This window comes from Hyla sarda, chromosome 1 (assembly GCF_029499605.1).
Source record: "Hyla sarda isolate aHylSar1 chromosome 1, aHylSar1.hap1, whole genome shotgun sequence".
Lineage (NCBI taxonomy): Eukaryota > Metazoa > Chordata > Amphibia > Anura > Hylidae > Hyla > Hyla sarda.
Genome location: NC_079189.1, coordinates 97586472 through 97613479, shown reverse-complemented (window position 1 = coordinate 97613479; position 27008 = coordinate 97586472). Strand labels below are relative to the sequence as shown.

At 46.1% G+C, this 27008-nt stretch overlaps 1 protein-coding gene across 2 annotated transcripts in view; it reads left to right on the top strand.

The window, feature by feature from the left end:
• Nucleotides 1-27008, top strand: part of LOC130356679 (rho GTPase-activating protein 7-like) — a 197415-nt gene that overhangs the window by 120521 nt on the left and 49886 nt on the right. Inside the window, exon 1 of one of the 2 annotated variants that reach the window (XM_056558538.1) lies at nucleotides 18862-19191. The exons of the other annotated variant lie outside the window; for it this stretch is intronic. Within the exon in view, the coding sequence (XP_056414513.1) occupies nucleotides 19155-19191 (37 nt within the window). The 5' untranslated portion in view covers nucleotides 18862-19154. Of the gene's footprint in view, nucleotides 1-18861; nucleotides 19192-27008 lie in introns of those variants that run through there. 2 annotated transcript variants of the gene reach the window in all.

Sequence of the window (27008 nt, the reverse complement as noted above, 5' to 3'; positions counted from 1 at the left end):
ATATATATATATATATACATACTAGCTGAGTACCCGGTGTTGCCCGTTTTCTCCTTCCTAATCCTTGTTGGGGAGGAAAATCAACCAAGGAGGAAGCTTTTGACTTCATATCCCGTCCTCATATATTGTTGTCATATGCCAACCCCATATCCCATCCTCATATCTTGTCCTCATATCCTGTCCTCATATCCCAACCTCATATCCCATCATCACATCTTGACCTCATATCCGGACCTCCTATCCCGTCCTCATATCTCAACCTCATATCCCGTCCTCCTATCTCGACCTCACATCCTGTCCTCATATCTTGTCCTCATATCCCGACCTCATATCTCAACCTCCTATCCTGACCTCCTATCCCGACTTCATATCCTGACCTCCTATCCTGTCCTCCTATCCTGTCCTCCTATCTCAACCTCATATCCTGTCCTCATATCCCGTCCTCATATCCTGACCTCATATCCCATCCTCCTATCTTGACCTCCTATCCCGACCTCCTATCCCGTCCTCATATTCCATTCTCATATTCCTTCCTCATATCTCAACCTCATATCCCATCCTCATATCCCGACCTCCTATCTTGACCTCATTTCCCATCCTCCTATCTCAACCTCATATCCTTCCTCATATCCCTCCTCATATCCCGACCTCATATTCCATCCTCATATCCCGTCCTCACATCCCATCTTCATATCCAGATCTCATATACCGTCCTTATATCCCATCCTCATATCCTGTCCTCATATCCCGACCTCATATCCCATCCTTATGTCTCATCCTCATATCCTGTCCTAAGGTGGGACTGATTTGTGATGAAGATATTGTAAGCTGAAAATAGAAGGGGGCGTGGCTTTGTGGGACTTTGCAAGTCAGACCGATGCTCAAAAGGGGTAAATAATAAAAGGGGTGGGGCATAAAATGTGGGCATGTCTTGCAAGCCGGATTGACACATTCACCAGGAGATGCAAAGCGGAGCTTGTGGAGTAAGGTATTGGAAGTCCCATATACATTCATGGGACTTGAAACAAAAACCCATCTTTTAAATAAGGGTGTAGGTAAGGGTTATTTTATCTATCTTTTATTTATCATATCTTTTTAATTGACATATAAGTAATATGTGTACCAGGGTTATTGAAATATCTCCAGCCGTAGGGAAGCTATGTGGGAACATACATTTCCCATTGATTTGCATGGGACTTTAAACAAAAACCCCGACCCTCACAAATGGGGGAAGTTAATGGTTAAACTAACTATCCTATATTTTAAGTGGACATATAAGTAACATGTGACCAAGTATTATTGAAATATCTCCAGCCATTTGGAAGTTATGCAGTAACATATTCTTCCCATTGACTTGTATGGGACTTTAAACATAAACCCCGCCCCTGGCATATGGGGGTGAGTAAGGGTTAAATCACCTATCCTATGTTTGTTGTTGACATTTGGAAGCCATTTGGAAGTTATGGAGTAACATATGTTTCCCATAGACTTTAACCCCTTAAGGACCCAGCCAATTTTCACTGTAGGACCCGGCCATTTTTTGAACATCTGACCACTGTCACTTTAAACATTAATAACTCTGGGATGCTTTTACCTTTCATTCTGATTCCGAGATTGTTTTTTCGTGACATATTCTACTTTATGTTAGTGGTAAAATTTTGTCGATACTTGCATCATTTCTTGGTGAAAAATTGGTGAAAAAAGCCTGCTGAAATCATGAATGATTTCAGCAGGCATCCCGGTCTGATCCCTACCCGCTGTGCGGCGGGGGAAGGAATTGTCCATGACGTACGTGTACGTCATGGGTCCTTAAGTACAAGGGTGTCATGACGTACGCGTACGTCAAGGGTCCTTAAGGGGTTAAACTAGACTAGACTATGGGATGTTAAATGAAAAACCCTGACCCTGGAAAATGGGGGTGAATAAGGGTTAAATCACCTATCCTATGTTTGTTGTTGACATATAAGTAACATGTGTGCCAAGTGTAATGTTAATATCTTTAGCGGTTTGGACTGATGCTGGAACATACATACATACATACATACACACATTCACACATTCCCACATACATACACACACACACATATACATATACACACATAGGCCCTCATTTACTAAGAGTGGAGTGTAGGTTTCTTTGTGGGTTTTAATTCCCTACAATTTATTTTCCACGGTATTTACTAAGGTTTCCCTACATTTTCCCCTTACCCTACTGTTACGCCGAGCGCTCCGGGTCCCCGCTCCTCCCCGGAGCGCTCGCTACACTCTCCCCGCTGCAGCGCTCCGGTCAGATCCACTGACCCGGGGCGCTGCGATTCCGCTTCCAGCCGGGATGCGATTCGCGATGCGGGTAGCGCCCGCTCGCGATGCGCACCCCGGCTCCCGTACCTGACTCGCTCTCCCTCGGTCCTGTCCCGGCGCGCGTGGCCCCGCTCCCTAGGGCGCGCGCGCGCCGGGTCTTTGCGATTTAAAGGGCCACTGCGCCGCTGATTGGCGCAGTGATTCCAATTAGTGTCTTCACCTGTGCACTTCCCTATATCACCTCACTTCCCCTGCACTTCCTTGCCGGATCTTGTTGCCATCGTGCCAGTGAAAGCGTTTCCTTGTGTGTTCCTAGCCTGTGTTCCAGACCTCCTGCCGTTGCCCCTGACTACGATCCTTGCTGCCTGCCCCGACCTTCTGCTACGTCCGACCTTGCTTCCGTCTACTCCCTTGTACCGCGCCTATCTTCAGCAGCCAGAGAGGTGAGCCGTTGCTAGTGGATACGACCTGGTCACTACCGCCGCAGCAAGACCATCCCGCTTTGCGGCGGGCTCTGGTGAAAACCAGTAGTGACTTAGAACCGATCCACTAGCACGGTCCACGCCAATCCCTCTCTGGCACAGAGGATCCACTACCTGCCAGCCGGCATCGTGACAGTAGATCCGGCCATGGATCCCGCTGAAGTTCCTCTGCCAGTTGTCGCTGACCTTACCACGGTGGTCGCCCAGCAGTCACAACAGATAGCGCTACAAGGCCAACAGCTGTCTCAACTGACCGTTATGCTACAGCAGTTACTACCACAGCTTCAGCAGTCATCTCCTCCGCCAGCTCCTGCACCTCCTCCGCAGCGAGTGGCCGCTCCTGGTCTACGCCTATCCTTGCCGGATAAATTTGATGGGGACTCTAAGTTTTGCCGTGGCTTTCTTTCCCAATGTTCCCTGCATCTGGAGATGATGTCGGACCTGTTTCCCACTGAAAGGTCTAAGGTGGCTTTCGTAGTCAGCCTTCTGTCTGGAAAAGCCCTGTCTTGGGCCACACCGCTCTGGGACCGCAATGACCCCGTCACTGCCTCTGTACACTCCTTCTTCTCGGAAATCCGAAGTGTCTTTGAGGAACCTGCCCGAGCCTCTTCTGCTGAGACTGCCCTGTTGAACCTGGTCCAGGGTAATTCTTCCGTTGGCGAGTATGCCGTACAATTCCGTACTCTTGCTTCAGAATTATCCTGGAATAATGAGGCCCTCTGCGCGACCTTTAAAAAAGGCCTATCCAGCAACATTAAAGATGTTCTGGCCGCACGAGAAATTCCTGCTAATCTACATGAACTCATTCACCTAGCCACTCGCATTGACATGCGTTTTTCCGAAAGGCGTCAGGAGCTCCGCCAAGATATGGACTCTGTTCGCACGAGGCGTTTCTTCTCCTCGGCTCCTCTCTCCTCTGGTCCCCTGCAATCCGTTCCTGTGCCTCCCGCCGTGGAGGCTATGCAGGTCGACCGGTCTCGCCTGACACCTCAAGAGAGGACACGACGCCGCATGGAGAACCTCTGCCTGTACTGTGCTAGTACCGAACACTTCCTGAGGGATTGTCCTATCCGTCCTCCCCGCCTGGAAAGACGTACGCTGACTCCGCACAAAGGTGAGACAGTCCTTGATGTCTACTCTGCTTCTCCACGTCTTACTGTGCCTGTGCGGATGTCTGCCTCTGCCTTCTCCTTCTCTACTGTGGCCTTCTTGGACTCTGGATCTGCAGGAAATTTTATTTTGGCCTCTCTCGTCAACAGGTTCAACATCCCAGTGACCAGTCTCGCCAGACCCCTTTACATCAATTGTGTAAACAATGAAAGATTGGACTGTACCATACGTTTCCGCACGGAACCCCTTCTAATGAGCATCGGATCTCATCACGAGAGGATTGAACTTTTGGTCCTCCCCAATTGCACCTCGGAAATTCTCCTTGGACTTCCATGGCTTCAACTTCATTCCCCAACCCTGGATTGGTCCACTGGGGAGATCAAGAGTTGGGGGCCCTCTTGTTCCAAGGACTGTCTAAAACCGGTTCCCAGTAACCCTTGCCGTGACTCTGTGGTTCCTCCGGTAACCGGTCTCCCTAAGGCCTATATGGACTTCGCGGATGTTTTCTGCAAAAAACAAGCTGAGACTCTACCTCCTCACAGGCCTTATGATTGTCCTATCGACCTCCTCCCGGGCACTACTCCACCCCGGGGCAGAATTTATCCTCTCTCTGCCCCAGAGACTCTTGCCATGTCTGAATACGTCCAGGAAAATTTAAAAAAGGGCTTTATCCGTAAATCCTCCTCTCCTGCCGGAGCCGGATTTTTCTTTGTGTCCAAAAAAGATGGCTCCCTACGTCCTTGCATTGACTACCGCGGTCTTAATAAAATCACGGTTAAGAACCGCTACCCCCTACCCCTCATCTCTGAACTCTTTGATCGCCTCCAAGGTGCCCACATCTTTACTAAACTGGACTTAAGAGGTGCCTATAACCTCATCCGCATCAGAGAGGGGGATGAGTGGAAAACGGCATTTAACACCAGAGATGGACACTTTGAGTATCTGGTCATGCCCTTTGGCCTGTGCAACGCCCCTGCTGTCTTCCAAGACTTTGTTAATGAAATTTTTCGTGATCTGTTATACTCCTGTGTTGTTGTATATCTGGACAATATCCTAATTTTTTCTGCCAATCTAGAAGAACACCGCCAGCATGTCCGTATGGTTCTTCAGAGACTTCGTGACAATCAACTCTATGCCAAAATTGAGAAATGTCTGTTTGAATGCCAATCTCTTCCTTTTCTAGGATATTTGGTCTCTGGCCAGGGACTACAAATGGATCCAGACAAACTCTCTGCCATCTTAGATTGGCCACGCCCCTCCGGACTCCGTGCTATCCAACGCTTTTTGGGGTTCGCCAATTATTACAGGCAATTTATTCCACATTTTTCTACCGTTGTGGCCCCTATCGTGGCTTTAACCAAAAAAAATGCCGATCCCAAGTCTTGGCCTCCTCAAGCGGAAGACGCCTTTAAACGACTCAAGTCTGCCTTTTCTTCGGCTCCCGTGCTCTCCAGACCTGACCCTTCCAAACCCTTCCTATTGGAGGTTGATGCCTCCTCAGTGGGAGCTGGAGCTGTTCTTCTACAAAAAAATTCTTCCGGGCATGCTGTCACTTGTGGTTTTTTTTCTCGGACCTTCTCTCCGGCGGAGAGGAACTACTCCATCGGGGATCGAGAGCTTCTAGCCATTAAATTAGCACTTGAGGAATGGAGGCATCTGCTGGAGGGATCAAGATTTCCAGTTATTATTTACACCGACCACAAGAACCTCTCCTACCTCCAGTCTGCCCAACGGCTGAATCCTCGCCAGGCCCGGTGGTCTCTGTTCTTTGCCCGATTTAATTTTGAGATTCACTTTCGTCCTGCCGATAAGAACATTAGGGCCGATGCTCTCTCTCGTTCCTCGGATGCCTCAGAAGTTGAACTCTCTCCGCAACACATCATTCCACCTGACTGCCTGATCTCCACTTCTCCAGCCTCCATCAGGCAAACTCCTCCAGGAAAGACCTTTGTTTCTCCACGCCAACGCCTCGGAATCCTCAAATGGGGTCACTCCTCCCATCTCGCAGGTCATGTGGGCATCAAGAAATCTGTGCAACTCATCTCCCGCTTCTATTGGTGGCCGACTCTGGAGACGGATGTTGTGGACTTTGTGCGAGCCTGCACTATCTGTGCCCGGGATAAGACTCCTCGCCAGAAGCCCGCTGGTTTTCTTCATCCCCTGCCTGTCCCCGAACAGCCTTGGTCTCTGATTGGTATGGATTTTATTACTGATTTACCCCCTTCCCGTGGCAACACTGTTATTTGGGTGGTCGTTGATCGATTCTCCAAAATGGCACATTTCATCCCTCTTCCTGGTCTTCCTTCAGCGCCTCAGTTGGCTAAACAATTTTTTGTACACATTTTTCGTCTTCACGGGTTGCCTACGCAGATCGTCTCGGATAGAGGCGTCCAATTCGTGTCTAAATTCTGGAGGGCTCTCTGTAAACAACTCAAGATTAAATTAAATTTTTCTTCTGCATATCATCCCCAGTCCAATGGACAAGTAGAAAGAATTAACCAGGTCTTGGGTGATTATTTGCGACATTTTGTTTCCTCCCGCCAGGATGACTGGGCAGATCTCCTTCCATGGGCCGAATTCTCGTATAACTTCAGAGTCTCTGAATCTTCCTCCAAATCCCCATTTTTCGTGGTGTACGGCCGTCACCCTCTTCCCCCCCTCCCTACCCCCTTGCCCTCTGGTCTGCCCGCTGTGGATGAAATTTCTCGTGACCTTTCCATCATATGGAGAGAGACCCAAAATTCTCTCTTACAGGCTTCATCACGCATGAAGAAGTTCGCGGATAAGAAAAGAAGAGCTCCTCCCGTTTTTTCCCCTGGAGACAAGGTATGGCTCTCCGCTAAATATGTCCGCTTCCGTGTCCCTAGCTACAAGTTGGGACCACGCTATCTTGGTCCTTTCAAAATTTTGTGTCAAATTAATCCTGTCTCTTACAAACTTCTTCTTCCTCCTTCTCTTCGTATCCCTAATGCCTTTCACGTTTCTCTTCTTAAACCACTCATCCTCAACCGTTTTTCTCCCAAATCTGTTCCTCCCACTCCTGTTTCCGGCTCCTCGGACATCTTCTCTGTCAAAGAGATCTTAGCTTCTAAAAAGGTCAGAGGGAAAACTTTTTTTTTAGTGGACTGGGAGGGTTGTGGTCCTGAAGAGAGATCCTGGGAACCTGAGGACAACATCCTAGACAAAAGTCTGCTCCTCAGGTTCTCAGGCTCTAAGAAGAGGGGGAGACCCAAGGGGGGGGGTACTGTTACGCCGAGCGCTCCGGGTCCCCGCTCCTCCCCGGAGCGCTCGCTACACTCTCCCCGCTGCAGCGCTCCGGTCAGATCCACTGACCCGGGGCGCTGCGATTCCGCTTCCAGCCGGGATGCGATTCGCGATGCGGGTAGCGCCCGCTCGCGATGCGCACCCCGGCTCCCGTACCTGACTCGCTCTCCCTCGGTCCTGTCCCGGCGCGCGCGGCCCCGCTCCCTAGGGCGCGCGCGCGCCGGGTCTTTGCGATTTAAAGGGCCACTGCGCCGCTGATTGGCGCAGTGATTCCAATTAGTGTCTTCACCTGTGCACTTCCCTATATCACCTCACTTCCCCTGCACTTCCTTGCCGGATCTTGTTGCCATCGTGCCAGTGAAAGCGTTTCCTTGTGTGTTCCTAGCCTGTGTTCCAGACCTCCTGCCGTTGCCCCTGACTACGATCCTTGCTGCCTGCCCCGACCTTCTGCTACGTCCGACCTTGCTTCCGTCTACTCCCTTGTACCGCGCCTATCTTCAGCAGCCAGAGAGGTGAGCCGTTGCTAGTGGATACGACCTGGTCACTACCGCCGCAGCAAGACCATCCCGCTTTGCGGCGGGCTCTGGTGAAAACCAGTAGTGACTTAGAACCGATCCACTAGCACGGTCCACGCCAATCCCTCTCTGGCACAGAGGATCCACTACCTGCCAGCCGGCATCGTGACACCTACACTTTGCTTTTTTACACATGCTCTGATCTGTCTGGTTTTCCTCAGCTCAAATCCACCACATTTTATGTGGAAACCTTAGTAAATATGTAGTTTTTTTTGTGAAAATGTCAGGAACATGCCCCCTTTTCAAAGATCACTCCCCCTTTCCCGGCGGCCACGCCTCTTTTTCGGGTTTTCTTCGCAAAATGGAGAGTTAGTCGGGGTTTTTTCAATTCTGGTGCAAATTCGGCCGCAAAATCTGGCGCAGACACAATCTCTGGCGCAATGCGACAGAATCTGGCGCACAACCCGACAAAACATGTCGGGTTTGCCATAGTTAATGAGGGCCATTGAGTTTTATATATATATATATATATATATATATAGATAGATAGATAGATAGATAGATAGATAGATACAGTATTTTGAATTGAACTGCTGCTCCGGAGATTTATTTTGAGTGGAACCAGGCAATTTCAGACTCAAATGTTTTTGTTGCTACTTTTCCATTGCTACTATAAAACTGTAGTAGACATACTTACATACTCCCCACATCAGTAGTATCTGTAGTGTAGATAAGCATTGGAATTATTATACACCAAGTATATTATGAAACTGCTTTTTAGGCAATGTTCTATATGTCCCAGTATAGGATATAACCCTGTACAGTACTTAGGCCCTGTCAGGTTGAGTCCCTCATTGTACTAGAGGCTCTCCTGCAGTGTCTCCCCCAGTACTGAAGCTAGTGTAACTGTGTGTAGTCAGTATAATGTTATGTACTATGTGTATAAAGTATGAAGGACCTTTAGGAGTTATCACATGTTATGTTATCACATGTTACCCAGAGAGCACCATTTAAACACCTGACCTGCAGCTTGACCTATGGGCTTCTGGCTTAGCCCCCCTTTAGAATAGGGGGAGCCATTACAATCTCTCTTTTCTACCACATCTCTTACACCAGACCTTTGCTGAGGAACAGCAAAGCACAGACATCACAGAGCCTGTGTCCAGTACACCTGAGGCCATAAAGCCTGCACACCAGCCACATTGTCAGTAAGTCAAATTATCTATGTATGCTGTCTCTACCTACAACCAAGTCAAGCTACTAGTCAAGTCAATTATAGTCAGAGTGGCTGTATAAAAGTCTGAACCAAAAGTACTGCAAGTCCCAGCAAGCTGCAAGACCCTTTCCAGGTTACTAGTTGACTCTATGGGATTCTGGCCTAGCTGTAAAGACTATAACAAACGTCTAACCTCAGTAAAGCCTCCATTAACCATAACCTGGTCGTTGACTCTTCTTGCCCTGCCTAACCTTGGGATAATGGGGATATCGTTTGGGTGGTTACCGATCCTCAAAAACCCCTCTGGCATCACAAACATTAGGGGTTAATAAGATTTTGCACCTGGGGTTAATACCATCTGCCACATCCACCTACACCCTTCACGCCCTGTGGTCACCCCACAACTCTGGGTCACCACATATATATATATATATATATATATATATATATATATATATATATATAATACTATTTTAGAATGTCTAATAGTAAAAGTTTTTTTTACCTTTCCTGTTTAGAAAATGTATTTTGTAATAAATTATAAAGAAATTCTAAGTTTAGGTCCATTTACTTATCAGCCAGAGCAGTGAGCAGTCAAAAAGAGATCATCTTATTCTGAATAGGGCTGGGCGGTATACCGGTTCATACCGAATTTTTTGGGGCTGTACGATATGAATTTTCCCCCATACCGCAATACCGGTTTGGCCCCTCCCCCTCGGGAATGAATTATCAGCCCAGCGCAGCGCTGTCCCCATTGGGGTTCTGCCCCCCCCCCCCTCCCAATTAATGATCAGCCCAGCGGGGTACGACTCACATATGTCAAGCACCACTCTCCTCCTCTTTGTTGGGGGCCACCAGGCGCTGGAACTCTATAATGTAGGCCAGTGGTCTCCAACCTGCAGACCTCCAGATGTTGCAAAACTACAACTCCCAGCATGCCCGGACAGCCAACGGCTGTCCGGGCATGCTGGGAGTTGTAGTTTTGCAACAGCTGGAGGTCCGCAGGTTTGAGACCACTGCTGTACGCTGTATCCCTATGCCCGGGCTGCAAAAGATACAGAAAATAAACTGTAACTCCCCTACATCGGGGACGGGAACGTTGGACAGTCGTCAGCCTATCACCGGCCGGAGCGATGTCCCGCCCCTGCCAGTGATAGGCTGAGCCCACTGTCATGTAAGGAGCTCTGGCCAGCTTCTTACATGATAGGCTGATAGGTGATAGGCTGATGGCTGTCCAACGTTCCAGTCCCAAGGAACAGCGTGAGGCCGACGTAGGTAAGTTAAAGTTTATTTTCTGTATCTTTTGCCGCCCGGGCATAGGTATACAGCGTACAGCAGTGGTGTCAAATCTGCGGACCTCCAGCTGTTGCAAAACTACAACTCCCGGCTTGCCCGGACAGCCATTGGCTGTCCAGGCATGCTGGGAGTTGTAGTTTTGTAACAACTGGAAGTCCGCTGGTTGGAGACCACTGGCGTACAGTGAGTTCCATCGCCGGCGTCCCCCAACAAAGAGGAGGAGGGCAGTGCTTGAAGGTGACATATGTGAGTAGTACCCCGCTGGGCTGATCATTAATTGCGGGGAGCAGAACAGTGCTGGCGGGTCACATGATTTCGGGCGGGGGGGGGGGGACAGAACAGCGCTGGCGGGTCACAGGATTTGGGCGGGGGGTGAAAATACCGTTATATACCGTGGAACCGCCGTAAGTTAAAAAAAATACCGTGATACACATATTTGGTCATACAGCTCAGCCCTAATTCTGAAAGATCCAGTTTGTCTATGTATAACTTAGACAACTCATTTATATGCTTTATACTTTATTCCCCTATGATGGTGCTGCAGGAAAAAAAAATCAGGGTTCTCACAAAGCTGATTTTTGGAATTTTAAGCAATGGGAAAGTCTTCAGACCCTTACACTTTTTCTGCATGTTGTTGTGTTGACATTTAAAGGGATACTCCAGTGGAATTATTTTTTTTTTTTAATCAACTGGTGCCAAAAAGTTATACAAATTTGTAAATGACTTCTATATAAAAAATCTTAAGCCTTTCAGTAGTTATCAGCTGCTATATGTCCCAGAGGAAGGTGTATAGTTCCTTTCTGTCTGACCCCAGTGCTCTCTGCTGTCACCTCTTTCCATGTCAGGAACTGTTGAGAGCTGGATAGGTTTGCTATTGGGGATTTGTTCCTGCACTGAACAGTTCCTGACATGGACAGAGTTGTCAGCAAAGAGCACTGTGGTCAGACTGGAGAGAACTATACAACTTCCAATGTAGTAGACAGCAGCTGATAAGGATTAAGATTTTTATATAGAAGTAATTTACAAATCTGTTTAACTTTTTGGCACCAGTTAATTAAAAAAAATTCCATTGGAGTACCCCTTTAACATACACTCCCCTTCCCAATAATTCAGAACTCAATACCCCATAACGACATCATCACCCCCGTCATTATCACCCTCATCATCATCACTCTGTCATTATCACCCTGTCATTATCACCCTGTCATCATCACCCTGTCATTATCACCCTCGTCATCATCCCCCTCGTCATCATCCCCCCCTTCATCATCACCGCCTGTCAATCCCTTCGTCATCATCCAGACCCCCCTTTTGTTTTCTACTCACCTCCCCAGTTGTGGAAGGGTGAGCTGGTCCGGGCCGTCCATCTTCAGCCATCTATGCTGCAGGGACCATCCAGTGGGGAGGGTTAGTCGATCCGGGCTGTCCATCTTCACCGGGAGGCCCTCTTCTCCGCTCCGGGCCGGCCACAGACTAGTGATGTTGCGTTGACGATGACGCACAGGGACATCCGTGCGCATCAGATGTCCGTGACGTCCCTGTGTATGAACGTCCCTGCGTGGTGGCGTCAATGCAGCGTCACTAGTTCGGGGCCGGCCCGGAGCGGAGAAGAGGGCCTCCCGGTGAAGATGGACAGCCCGGAATGACTAAACCTCCCCACCGGCTGTCCCTGCAGCATAGATGGCCGAAGATGGATGGCCTGGCCCATTCCCTCACAGCTAAGCCAGAAGCGTTTTTTCGTGCTGAAAAACTCGGCTTATACTCGAGTATATATGGTATGTATGCTTAAAAAAGCTCAAGAGCACATTTTCCCCCATCTCATGCACACACTTTGGACCGAAGCCCAAACACAGGAAGAGGAGCCTGGAGTGCTGAAGGGAAATGTCCAACCAACAGCATATAGTAGTTAAGTGTAAGAGGAGCTATAATTGGATGAGGCTGGACACACACCCCTCAGCACTCCAGGCTGCACTTCCTGTGTTTGAACTTCAGTCCAAAGTCTGTGTATGAGATGGGGGAAAATGTGCTCTTGAGCTTTTTTAAGCACAAATAAAACATAGAAAACTTCATTTTTTAAAAGCAAAGTATATTAGAAATATTTTTTTATTTAACATAAGGAGTGCAATAGCAAAAATCTGCTTCAATGAGAGTTACTCTTTAAGTTAGTAAGTTGTCCTTCAAGTACAAATTCATTTAACTCAAGAATCTCAAAAGTAAATAGATGTACTAGATATACTGCAAATCTCTGATATTTTATCATCAACCTTTAACAGTGACTAGAAATAAAGTGCATGTACTGTACATCTGATCGTCCACAGGTTTTGTGTGATAGTGCAGCTCAGTTCCATTGAAGTGAATGGAGCTAAGTTGTCAGTACACACAACCTGAGCACAGATGTCATGCTGTTTTTAGAAAAAGAAAGCAGCTATGCTTTTTTAATCTTGGATTTATTACCTTGAAAGAAAGTATCTAAAACAGGCATGAAATGTCAATTTTTGTGCTGGTAGTATCCATTGTTTATCCATGATTATAAGGTGGCTGAATCCTGGTAGTAAGCATATATATTTGTTCTTTTAGGGTGCGTTCCCACAGGGCGTATACGCAGCGTATTTGACGCTGCGCAAATTTTACGGCAGCGGCGGGAAATACGCTGTGTATCCCTTGCTCACTATACACACAGGGCTTTCCGGCGGCAGCCCTATGCGTGTAGTGAGTTTTGGAGGCGGGGCCATGTGCCGGCGTGTCTGTGACGCGCGGCCCCGCCTCCAAAACTCACTACACGCATAGGGCTGCCGCCGGAAAGCCTTGTGTGTATAGTGAGCAAGGGATACGCAGCATATTTCCCGCTGCTGCCGTAAAATTTGCGCAGCGTCAAATACGCTGCGTAAAAGCCCTGTGGGAACGCACCCTTAGGCTAAGTTTCCACTTGGTTTTTTTTCTGGCAGTTTTTGGAAAACTGCCACTGCAGTCAGAAGAGGATCCATAAGGGAGGAGAAGTGTAAGTCCCTCCTTTATATGTCCTAGTCCTTTTGAATACATTTCTGGCTTTGGCTCAAAAACTGCAGTGGCAGATATCCAAAAACTGCCAGAAAAAAAAACAAGTGGAAACTTAGCCTTATAGGTGGGGCCACCATCAGGGGGTGCAACCAGATTAGAAAAGGTAGTGTTAGTGTAGGGTCCTGTTCAAAAGGGTCTACCTTCTTTCAGTGGCAGACTTAAAGGGGTACTTCACTGGAAAACATTTTTTTTATCAGCTGGTGCCAGAAAGTTAAACAGATTTGTAAATGACTTCTATTTAAAAATCTTAATCCTTCCAGTACTTATCAGTTGCTCTATACTACAGAGGAAGTTCTTTTCTTTTTGAATTTCTTTTCTGTCTGACTACAGTGCTCTCTGCTGACACCTCTGTCCATGTCAGGAACTGTCTAGAGTAGGAACAAATCCCCATAGCAAACCTATCCAGCTTCAGACAGTTCCTATAATGGGCAGAGGTGTCAGCAGAGAGCACTGTGGTCAGACAGAAAAGAAATTGAAAAAGAAAAAAAACTTCCTCTGCAGCATACAGCAGCTGATAAGTACTGGAAGGATTAAGGTTTTTAAATAGAAGTAATTTACAAATCTGTTTAACTTTCTGGCACCAGTTGATTTGAAAAAAAAATAAAAAAAATGTTTTCCAGCGGAGCACCCCTTTAAGATTCTTTGGCCAAAAAATAATTCCTTACTAAAAGCACCAATGAGGGCCTGACTCACATTTTACTGTCTTTATTAATGCTTGGTGCTAAATGAAATTAGAAAATAAAATTGACGGTAGGCCCTGTTATACACATAAATTTGCCTTTATTATGTGATATGAAAATTAAGAGTATTTAAAAAAAAGAAAAGAAAAAAGAAAACATTTTGTGTCCCTGGGTAGATTTTGGCTCTGTACCATGGCTCAGGACAATTTAAAGGATGTATAGAGCCATCATATGCTTCTGTGCATGAACTGTAATTGTGAATGTCAGTGTTTCCCAACCAGGGTGCCTCCAGCTGTTGCAAAACTACAGCTTATCCAGGCATGCTGGAAGTTTTAGTTTTGCAACAGCTGGAGGCACACTGGTTAGGAAACGTTGGTCTATGTGTTGAGCTTTTGTAACGTCTGTGTTGGAGGTTCCTTTAGCAGTCTTTAATGCAGATTCTGCAAAAAAAAATAAAAAATCAGGACACCATGATGGCAACCAAATAGACCCCTAAAAGCCCTAAAAGTTTATAGCAGTGTTTCCCAACCAGTGTGCCTCCAGCTGTTGCAAAGCTACAACTCTCAGCATGCCCGCACAGCCTTTGTAATTGTGAATGTCAATATTTCCCAAACAGGGTGCCTCCAGCTGTTGCCAAACTACAACTTATCCAGACATGCTGGAACTTTTAGTTTTGCAGCAGCTGGAGGCACACTGGTTAGGAAACACTGGTCTATGTATTAAAGGGGTACTCCGCCCCTAGACATCTTATCCCCTATCCAAAGGATAGGGGATAAGATGTCAGATCGCTGGGGTCCCGCTGCTGGGGACCCCGGGGATCGCTGCTGCGGCACCCCGCTCTCATTACAGCACAGAGCGAGTTCGCTCTGTGCGTAATGACGGGCGATACGGGGGACGGAGCAGCGTGACGTCATGGCTCCGCCCCTCGTGACATCACGGCCCGTCCCCTTAATGCAAATCTATGGGAGGGGGCGTGATGACTGCCACGCCCCCTCCCATAGACTTGTATTGAAAGGGGCAGGCCGTGACGTCACGATGCTCCGGCCCCTGTATTGCCCGTCATTACACGCAGAGCGAACTCGCTCTGCACAGTAATGATAGCACGGTGCTGCAGCAGCGATCCCGGGGGTCCCCAGCAGCGGGACCCCGGCGATCTGACATCTTATCCCCTATCCTTTGGATAGGGGATAAGATGTCTAGGGGCGGAGTACCCCTTTAAGCTTTAGTAACATCTGTGTTGGAGGTAAAGATCTATAGCAGTGTTTCCCAACCAGTGTTCCTCCAGCTGTTGCAAAACTACAACTCCCAGCATGCCCACACAGCCTTCGGCTGTGCAGACATGCTGGGAGTTGTAGTTTTGCAACAGCTGGAGGCACACTGGTTGGGAAACACTGGTCTATAGAATATAATGGATCAGTTGTCACAAAGCCATTGAATTAAAAGTCTGTGGCCGACATTTATCATTGTCTTTAGACGTTTTTTTTTTTTTTGTGTCTACAAAAGGCGCAAAAAAGGCGCGAGCAGGGTTTATTTGTGCCTTTTGGTTTACACATTTCTGCTGATTTTGAGTTGCAATCCACTGATTTTGGCAATACACATGATATGGAAGAGTTTTATCAACTGAGCCTTTTTTGTGAAAAGGCGCAAAAAAGGCGTAAAACCACTGAAAAGTCTCTAAAACTACACCAGTCCAGACTTAGCTTAGTTTTTTGGTGTATGTGAAGAGAGAAATTTCAGAAAATGTGACCTGCACAAAATTTATCAAATGCTCTGTGACCATTTAACAAATGTGGTGCTCCTACACATTACCAGCACACAAAAAAAATCACCACTCCTGGTGTGACAGAGCTTTCAAGGGCGACTTAGCACTCCGCGGGCTTTCTGGGTAGGGGAATATGCAAATCAGCTCATTACATCACCTTTTCAGACGATGTTCCCTGGTATCAGCTTAGCTCCAGTTACGGAATATAAAAAGCTAATCGGGATTAATGCCAAGCCAGAACTCTCTCTCCAGAAGGAAAGAGTACCCAAAGCTGATACCAGGGAACATCGCCTGAAAAGGTGATGTAATGAGCTGATTTGCATATTCCCCTATATATATATATATATATATATATATATATATATATATATATATACATACAGGATAAAGGCAATAGTGATGAGCGGCATTGCCCATATTCAAATTTGCGATATTTCATGAATATGAAGACGAATATTCGTCCTATATTCACGAATTTCGCGTATTCGTTATATTCGCATATGTGAATATTCACATATTTGCGTATTCGAGGAAGAAAACAGTGAGGGGGTGGCCAAATTTACTATTGGTTAGTATATTCGCAAATTCGTGATAAAAATTTGAAATGCAAATATTCGCGCCTAACACTAAAAGGCAACTGCAGCACTCCAAAATAGCAAAATGTATTCCAGGAAAATAGACATGCTTCATTTCTGTGGCCTCAGGAACATAGCATGTGTATTTTCCTGGAATATAGCCGTATTTATCTGCATATAACACGCACTTTTTAGGCAAAAATTTTTAGCCTAAAGTCTGTGTGCGTGTTATACGCCGATACACCCCCAGGAAAGGCAGGGGGAGAGAGGCCGTCGCTGCCCGCTTCTCTCCCCCTGCCTTTCCTGGGGTCTAGAGCGCTGCTGTCGGCCCTTCTCACCCCCTGGTTATCGGCGCCGCTGCCCGTTCTGTCCCCCTGACTATCAGTGCCGGCGCCGATAGCCAGGGGGAGAGAAGCGGCGCCGAAAGCCAGGGGGAGAGAAGGGGCAGCGGCACCCATTGCCGGCGCCGCTGCCCCGTTGCCACCCCCCATCCCCGGTGGCATAATTACCTGAGTCGGGTCCGCGCTGTTGCAGCCCTCCGGCGTGCGTCCCCGGCGTCGTTGCTATGCGCTGAACGGCGCGGCGCATGATGTCAGTGCGCCGCGCCGTGCATAGCAACGACGCTGGGGATGCACGCCGGAGGCCTGGAGCAGCGCGGACCCGACTCAGGTAATTATGCCACCGGGGATGGGGGGAGGCAACGGGGCAGCGGCGCCGGCAATGGGTGCCGCTGCCCCTTCTCTCCCCCTGGCTGTCGGCGCCGCTTCTCTCCCCCTGGCTATCGGCGCCAGCACCGATAGTCAGGGGGACAGAACGGGCAGCGGCGCCGATAACCAGGGGGTGAGAAGGGCCGACAGCAGCGCTCTAGACCCCAGGAAAGGCAGCGGGAGAGAAGCGGGCAGCGACGGCCTCTCTCCCCCTGCCTTTCCTGGGGGTATATCGGGGTATACACGCGCACACACGCACCCTCATTTTACCATGGATATTTGGGTAAAAAACTTTTTTTACCCAAATATCCTTGGTAAAATGAGGGTGCGTGTTATAGGCCGGTGCGTGGTATACCCCGATAAATACGGTAATTTCTTTTGCTACTTTAGAGTGCTGCAGTCACCTTTATCCTGTATCTGAGTATTACTTTTTCACTTTGGTTTGTGCATACAGTGATCCCTCAACATACAATAGTTTCAACATACAATGTTCTTTTCTGGACCATTGTAACTTGAAACTAGACTCGACATACAATGCTATGGAATCTGCAAAACGTGTCAATGGCTGGAAGAACCGACCAATCAGAATGGACATTTCCCTGGTAAAACCTGTGTATTCCAAAAGTGCATGCCCTGACTGGTGTCTGGTAGCGCCCCCTACAGTACAGGGAGGTATTACATGTTCTGTACTCTTTACCTCTGCCAGGGTTAGCTGCTCCTTTGGACAGCAGGTGAGGGATGGCTCCATTTAACCTTTTTTTAGGATATTGCGTGTTCTGCATAGTGTTGCGCGTGAATATTCGCAATGCGAATTTTATTCGCGAATATCGCATATTCGCGAATTCGCGAATATTCGCGAATAGAACACAACATATTCTCAATTCCGAATATTCTTTTTTTTTTCTTCACAGTACACATCACAGTGATCACCCCTCTCTGCTTCCAGCTTGCGAGGTGTAAAGAAGGCTCTAATACTACTGTGTGAGACTGGCGTACGAATTTTCGCATATGTGAAAATTTGCATATGCTATTTTTGCACATGCAAATTTTTGCATATGCAAAAATCTAACGCAAATATTACGAATATGCGCATTTAGCGAATATATGACGAATATTCGTCCATATATTCGCGAAATATCACAAATTCGAATATGGCCTATGCCGCTCAACACTAGTTCTGTACAGGACCCTGAAAAAGCTCCTGTCCTCTACATAGACCAGTGTTTCCCAAAGAGGGTGCCTCCAGCTGTTGCAACACTACAACTCCCAGCATGCCTGGACAGCCGAAGGCTGTCCAGGCATGCTGGGAGTTGTAGTTTTGCAACAACTGGAGGCACCCTAGTTGGGAAACACTGAAATAGACAGTGATTTACAGCTCCCAGCAGATCCTTCTTACTTTTATATGTAAGGACTTGCTTTATCTGTATTAGTTATCTACTTATTTTTGTTTAATCCTCACTTTTTCCTATTTTTGGATGACATTTTGGTGGCTTCAGAACCAATTACCAGGTTTCCATAGAGTTCTGGTCTCAACATACAATGGTTTCAACATACAATGGATTTCCTGGAACCAATTAATATTGTAACTTGAGGGGCCACTGTGCATATATATATATATATATATATATATATATACACATAAAGTAGCCAAAAACTGTTCCAGATCAGTAAATCTAAGATGTAAGAGAAGTGTAACATACAGCCACGTCTCTGGGAGGAAGACAACCTGTGGCTTTCTTCTGAATGTGAATGGAGCATTTTGTGAGTCCCTCTAGTAAGGTGCCCTCTAGGTGGCGCTCGTTGTATAGTAACACGTAGTAGGCGTCATTGCTTCTGATTGTAAGGGGAGGTATGCAATGACCCGCCTAAAGCTGCTGAGAGAGCTGGATGTGTGACCCCAGCAGCAGTATCAGTGAGGAGCTCTATGGGTTATTGCCTAGGAACCTTCTATCCCTGCATTTCCAGTGAAGAGGACTGAGAGCAGCTCACTACTTCATCATGGCTTGTGTGTGTGTGTGGGGGGACACCCTCTGGATTACCCCCTTATTGTAACCTGTGGCTTCTTCTAAGAGTTTGGATACTTAATGGAGCAATTGATTCCTTGTTTCTATTGATGTGCAATGACTGTGACATCCTCTGCCAGGGACATCTATACAGGAGCTTTGTAAGTTCCAGCACTGGATCCACTTATGTGTAAAGAGAAGTTGGACATAATGATCCTCACACGTAAGATGACATTATATATTCTATTATTGTGATGCCATGTGGTTATAGTGTATCCTACTTGCATGCTATTAGCCAGGCGTGGGAATCCCTGTGTGCTGTGAGCCCCTGATGCTTGCAGGGCAGCACTTCATTAAGAAAGCTGCTGGAGGCTGGAGCTGCAGGTATATAGCTATACAGCCCTCTATACAGGAGGCAGGGGACCTTCCGCCGCTTTTTAATTATTTTCTGTGATCTAAGTGATGGGCAGACTGCTGGGGGGTGAGGGGATTGTGTGGCACCGGTGGGAGACCTGCATGCTGCACGTACTACTGTAAGGGGGCAAGATATTACTGCTAATCCATGTAGCCCTAGCTTTCTTTAAGGGAATCTGTCAGACATAATATTTATTCAAATAGTTGGAATGTTTACAGGATTTGTTTACAAAATAACGAACTTAAATAAAAATAAATAATTAATGATAAATAAATAAATAAAATAGTGAACAGTAAACTGATAAACTAAAATCAAATGTATCAATAAAGTAATAAAGTTTAAACTATAAGGATAAGGAAAATAGACCTGGGGGATATACACATTTCTTATGCTATAGTGTTGAGATATATATATATATATATATATATATATATATATATATATATATACCAAATATCTAACTTTGTCCTAAGGAATATGAAGAAATTGCGGAAATAATATCTGGTTTTGTAAATGAAAAAAATAATAAAAAATAAAAAAAATTCTCAGACGTATTATATACATATCATCTCCAGAGAAGAGAGATGAAACAGATGAATAGACACAACCCGTCCTCCTGTAATGTCACTAGATGAGGATTTTTACATCTATGGTACCAAAATGGTTAAATACAATCAATTAAAAAAATAAAAATAAAACTAAAATGTACTAAATGTATAGTTTTTTTTGTTTTGTTTTTTAATGATTACATTGTTATTACTTACATTACAATAGTTTGTTTCACATTCACAATCTATTATGTTTATTTATTTATTTCTATAAAATCATCCACAACCAGTAACCATCATTCAGAACTCCAATAATGTATTCTAAAATGTATCAATGATGAGTAGATAGGACAAACCATGCTAAATATCTATTTTCTAGGAATCTATATCATTTGATTCATTGGTATTTCTTGTGATGACTCCATTATATTGGGGCTTATTTTACTTGTGTTGTATGAAAAGTTAAATCTGCAGTCATGTTAACTTTCTCTGGGTTTCCCACAAACTCCAGAAAGTCTTTTCAGTTTACCATATACATGCAGTAAGGGTGCCCGCCTATAGGGATTGCATAATTTGAGGACTGTAAGGACTTTTACATGTTTGTGAATGTGCATTATTTAAAGTCAGGGACTTGAGGAATTATTTCTTTGAAGTTCTCACTAATGAGTCTGCTGCCTTTTAGAAAGCAAATGACCCCCTCCTGTTTGTGGTGCCCATGATGTCATACATTTGCCTTTTGATCCCTCCCTAAAAGCAACACCTCCTGCTGGTAGTAAAAAACCCATATATATCTTGGGCAAATAAAAAAACAAATTTTCCTTGTGTCGTCAAACTGCCATGCTTGTTTGCCTACCTCCAAGTAAAACATATGGGTCTGCTGGTGCTAAGATATGTCGGGCTAGCACAGGGCTCTTTCTGTATCCTTTAGGACTAACGTACTTCTTCAGGCACTAGAGGTACAATTAGATGTTACATTTAAAGTCCGTATTGTACACCGTATCAATGTTTTGTTATTAGTGATACTGTCAATATTTATTTCAATTTAACATTTCAGTTATACATGAATGAGTAATTGCCCAATTTCTTGCAACCAGCAGCCCATTGTGCAGAAAGAGAGGTCCCATTGCTAGTTTGCAGTGGAGATCATAGGGCTGGGCGGTATGACCAAATATGTGTATCACAGTATTTTTGTAACTTATGGCAGTTCCACGGTATATAACGGTATTTCTTTCACCCCCCGCAAATCATGTGACTCGCGAGCGCTGTTCTGCACCCCCCCCCCCAAATTAATTTTCAGCCCAGCAGGGTACTACTCACATATGTCATCCGCAAGCACTGTCCTCCTCTTTGTTGCGGGCCGCCAGCGCTGGAACTCACTGTACACCAGGGGTCTCCAACCTGCAGACCTCCAGATGTTGCAAAACTACAACTCTCAGCATGCCCGGACAGCCAACGGCTGTCCGGGCATGCTGGGAGTTGTAGTTTTGCAATAGCTGGAGGTCCGCAGGTTTGAGACCACTGCTGTACGCTTTATTCCTATGCCTGGGCTGCAAAAGATAAACAAAATAAACTTTAACTTACCTATGTCTGCCTCACGCTGTTCCTGTGGACGGGAACGTCGGAGAGCCGTCAGCCTATCACCGGCCGCAGCAATGTTGTGTAACAAGCAGGCCAGAGCTTCTTACATGACAGTGGGCTCAGCCTATCACCAGCCGAGGTGAAACATCGCTGCGGCCCATGATAGGCTGATGGCTCTCCGACGTTCCCGTCCACAGGAACAGCGTGAGGCCGACGTAGGTAAGTTAAAGTTTATTTTGTTTATCTTTTGCAGCCCGGGCATAGGAATATAGCATACAGCAGTCGTCTCAAACCTGCGGACCTACAGCTGTTGCAAAACTACAACTCCCAGCATGCCCGGACAGCCGTTGGCTGTCCGGGCATGCTGAGAGTTGTAGTTCTGCAACATCTGCAGGTCCGCAGGTTGGAGATCACTGGCGTACAGTATAGAGTTCCAGCGCCGGCGGCCCGCAACAAAGAGGAGGAGGACAGTGCTTGCGGGTGACATATGTGAATAGTACCCCACTAGGCTGATAATTAATTGGGGGGGAGCAGAACAGCGCTGGCTGGTAACATGATTAGGGGGGGGGGGAGCAGAACAGCGCTGGCGGGTCACATGATTTGGTGGGGGGAGGAGAACAGTGCTGGCGAGTCACATATGATTAGTTCCCCAATGTGGGGACAGCGCTGCGCTAGGCTGATAATTCATTCCCAAGGGGGAGGGGCCAAACAGGTATTGCGGTATGGGAAAAATTCATATCATGCAGCCCAAAAATTTAGGTATTCAGTATGAACCGGTATACCGCCCAGCCCTAGGAGCTCATTACAATGTTAAGAGACACGTATGATGACCACTCATTGGGATCCCTCATTTTTGGGATCAAAACTAATCTTAGACGCTAGACCTCTTCCAACCTGCTGTGTCTGATGATGTGTCAGAAATGTGTTTTTTAGGAAACCTTGGTTAAACTGCATATACAAATATACAAAATCATTATATAGCTTAACCTTTGATATATCCCAGTGGTACCATTCATTATAAGACTATTAGTTGACTTATAGAACACAATCATAGATCCACCATATTGTATATAAGGTGAATGATCACTGGCAATGTTATAAGTCTCAATGGTGATGTGACTTAGGCCTGAAGTCATGTTCTGTTGTGGTTGACCACCTTCCGATTATAAGTTTTGAGGCCTCCTAAGGTTTCTTTGTCAGGCTAAGTTTCTTCGTTTTTTTTGGACCACTGGAGACCAAATACCAAGTTTTTGGTTCATTTATTTCTGGGAAAAGTTATTTAGTCTTAAAACAAACTGAAATTGTTCTCAAAGGGCGTCAGCGAATGAGCTAAGCTACACACAGTTTGATCCCCTTTGGGGTAGTTGTCGAGTATTTCTTGCGGTCATTTTATTTGCTAAGCCTCTTATTCACAGCAGAAAGTGGAGGGCAGCATGTCAGATCATTTCTGTGTGCTTCATCTGAAAAATAATACCGTAACAGATTGTAGAACAACCTCAGAGTATAAATCTGTCAGCAGCCCGGGAAGGGTGATAGAATTCAGCGTCCATCTGGCCCACAGGCTATTGCTGGTCTACAGCGTGGCTAATTGGCGTTAGGTGATGTCTTTAACCTACCAACTTAGTTCTGCCATGCTGTCTTTCCCATCGCAGCAGATGGTGGCAGCCCCCTTTCATATCACCTGACCGTCTCCAGCATACATTTCCCTGACAGATCCGGCATGAAAAGAATGTGTGCAAAAGGTTTAGCAGATGTGGTCAGATCACAGTAATGGTCCTTTATTTAGATATTTGACACTTGTTTTTAAGAAATGCGCTTTTATCAGAAGCTTTGTTATTTGCATTCTGGTGAGTTTCTTCCATAATATCATCCATGAATATATCGGGGGGTATTTATCAAAGGATTTTTGTGTTTTTCTAAACGTAACTTTGGCGCAGTGTCTTTTTGCGACAAAGTTTGGCGCATTTTCTCCACTGTCATTTTTACAACTTTCTCAAAATCACACGGTCCTGTGTGTGATTTCAACTTTAGTCAGTAATTCATCATTTGCGCCGATCGATCTTTGGCGCAATTTTGCGCCTTTAGGGGTTTTTTTTGGGGGTGCAAATCGCCGCCAAGAAATTTTGCACATGAAAAACACACTTCGCAATGTCAGAAAATGTAAAGGCGTCAAAATACATTAAAAACATTTTTTTGGTGAAATCAGCGACGCCTCCAGGGCTGCTCAATACTATCCTGCGACATAGTTGTCTCTGAGGAACCTTCACCCTTGGACATGGCCGCACAGGTTCAGGAAAGGTAAGCACTAAAGCAGTGGTCTCCAACCTGCGGACCTCCAGATGTTGCAAAACTACAACTCCCAGCATGCCCGGACAGCCGTTGGCTGTCTGGGCATGCTGGGAGTTGTAGTTTTGCAACATCTGAAGGTCCGCAGGTTGAAGACCACTGCACTAAAGTAACAAAAAAAAAAAAAACTACTCAAGTTGAAAATAAAATCCATTTCACATGGTGGCTATAAACCCCACAAAAGAAAATAACTCATGTCGCTTGCTGATATACTGCAGGAGGGACTCCGAAATGGCTGCTCTACAGGGTAAAATTCGCTGTCCTCTGTGGCGGTAAGTTCTGTGTAAATGGCGCTGTGAACAACTGATTTCAACATTTGAGCCAAAACTACTAACAACTTGCACCAAATGATAAATGATTGGTGCATGTCCACAAAAACCAAAGTGAAAAAAAAGTCTAAAAATAAACTTTCAACAGGCAAAATTGATAAATACCCCCCCCCCCCCCCCATTGAGTGTTCCCAGCTTATCCCTTCGGATTTTCGGATACTTATTGATACATACACAGTTTGGCCACTTGAGGTGCTGTTGTATTTAGACTTTTAGAATATGTTAAAAGCAATATGCAAAGTACACAAGGTAATAACCAAATATATAAAGCATTGCTTTTTTGTCATTGTCTTATTAGTATGACTAAATATTTTTCTCTGTGTGTTTGTGTTTTTTTTTTTTTTTTTTTTTTTTTTTTTTTAATATTTTTGTAATACAAGATGCAAATACATGTTTGTTAGTTTTTACCTTCGGTGTTCATTGTAATGGTAACTTGTTCTGAAATACGTTTTTTAATTGTGTGTTTGTTTGCTTTAAAATGCAGTTTACCCATGTTTTATGGGAAATTGTTCACTTTTATAATGCTGTGGCTTGTTACGTTTTAAATAATTTATACCAGTGGGAATCGTGTGGGTAGAAAGTGATGTTCTGTCTCCGAGTGTGACGCTATTTCCAGCACATTCCTGATATTAAATGTCCATCTACTTTTATGACTGGCGGCAAAGAGTTTCTGGGTGGTGTCTGTATTTTGGCTTGGAAACTAGGATGCGGCTTTGAACAGGATGATCAGCAATGGTAAACAAGGGGTCTTGTACTTCTGTCCTCCCTAGTGACAGGAAGGAGGAAATGAGGCAATGCCTGTGGACTCCTAGAGGCTCCAGACAATGCCAGACCCACCCTGACATGCAATGTATATGACAAAAAAGCATTCTAAACATAATAGTACCTTCAGATGTTTCCTCTTCCTTTGCTTGCATGAAAGACCATACTGGGGATGCACAGTTATATGTAAAGTATCATGTTTAGTAAGTAAAACAATACTTCCTATATCGATAGTTTTGTATTTTATGTAACCTTAAAGAGGTATTCCCAACTCAAACATATACATATACTATACACAGGATATTATGGTAGTAACAGAAATAGTGAAACTCCCATTAAAGGGGTATTCCAGGATTTTTTTTATTTGACTATGCTACAGGGGCTGTAAAGTTAGTGTAGTTCATAATATAGTGTCTGTACCTGTGTGTGACGGTTTTCTCACAATTCTTCTGTGATTTTCACTCCAATATTTATTTCTAACAGCATACAAAATGACTGTTGTCTCAGATTGTTCCCAGGTTGCAATGCGGCTGAGACCTGACTCACTAGTCAGCTGATGACAGGGAGCCTGTCTGCTTCAATGGGTGGAGCGATCACTTGGTGGGAGAGAGATCAATCTGCAACTAATGCAACAGCTGTAGGCACCCTGATTGAAAACCACAGGTCTTTTGAATGGATGCAGCTCATTTATGTTTTAATGGGTGGGGTGGCTGATGTGTGGCAGGGAGGAAAATGGAATTCTGGGATTTGTAGGCAAATAAGAAAACTCAAACAGGAAATATCAGTCCACAAAAAGCTAGCCACAGTGTTATGGTAATCTCACAACATAGCCATTTATCCTCAAGTGCAGATCCTTCCTAAGAAGGTCCATTACTGTCTGGCAGGTACGTACTAAAATCACCTTATGGTGGATAACCCCTTTACATTTATGGAAGTTATATGTATATATATTCAGAATCCCAGCCAAAAACAGGTTATAGGGGGCAAGGGGACCATCTCTCTTGAGATAGGTCCCTGTTACGCCTAGCGCTCCGGGTCCCCGCTCCTCCCCGGAGCGCTCACGGCGCCTTTCTCCCTGCAGCTCCCCGGTCAGCGCTGACCGGGAGCGCTGCCCTGTCATGGCCGTTGGGGATGCGATTCGCACAGCGGGACGCGCCCGCTCGCGAATCGCATCCCAGGTCACTTACCCGTTCCCGTCTCCTGCGGTCATGTGCTGGCGCGCGCGGCTCCGCTCTCTAGGGCGCGCGCGCGCCAGCTCCCTGAGACTTAAAGGGCCAGTGCACCAATGATTGGTGCCTGGCCCAATTAGCTTAATTGGTTCCCATCTGTTTCCTGGCTATATCTAGTCTCCTCCCTTGCACTTCCTTGCCGGATCTTGTTGCCCTAGAGCCTAGTGAAAGCGTTTTTGTGTGTTTATACCCTGTGTACCAGAACTTTGCTATCTCCCCTGACTACGAACCTTGCCGCCTGCCCCCGACCTTCTGCTACGTCCGACTTTGCTTCTGCCTACTCCCTTGTACCTCGCCTATCTTCAGCAGCCAGAGAGGTGAGCCGTTGCTAGTGGATACGACCTGGTCACTACCGCCGCAGCAAGACCATCCCGCTTTGCGGCGGGCTCTGGTGAAAACCTGTAGTGTCTTAGAACCGGTCCACTAGCACGGTCCTCGCTATCCCTCTCTGGCACAGAGGATCCACCACCTGCCAGCCGGCATCGTGACAGTAGATCCGGCCATGGATCCCGCTGAAGTTCCTCTGCCTGTTGTCGCCGACCTCCCCACACTGGTCGCCCAGCAAGCCCGACAGATTGCCCAACAAGATCACCAGCTGTCGTACTTGACCACCATGACTCAGCAACTCCAGTCGCAGCTACAGCAGATTCAGTCTCAGCTACAGCAGCAGCAACCATCTCCTCCGCCAGCTCCTGCACCTCTTCCGCAGCGAGTGGCCACTCCTAGCCTCCGCCTGTCTTTGCCGGACAAATTTAATGGGGACTCTAAGTTTTGCCGTGGCTTTCTTTCCCAATGTTCCCTGCATCTGGAGATGATGTCGGATCAGTTTCCTA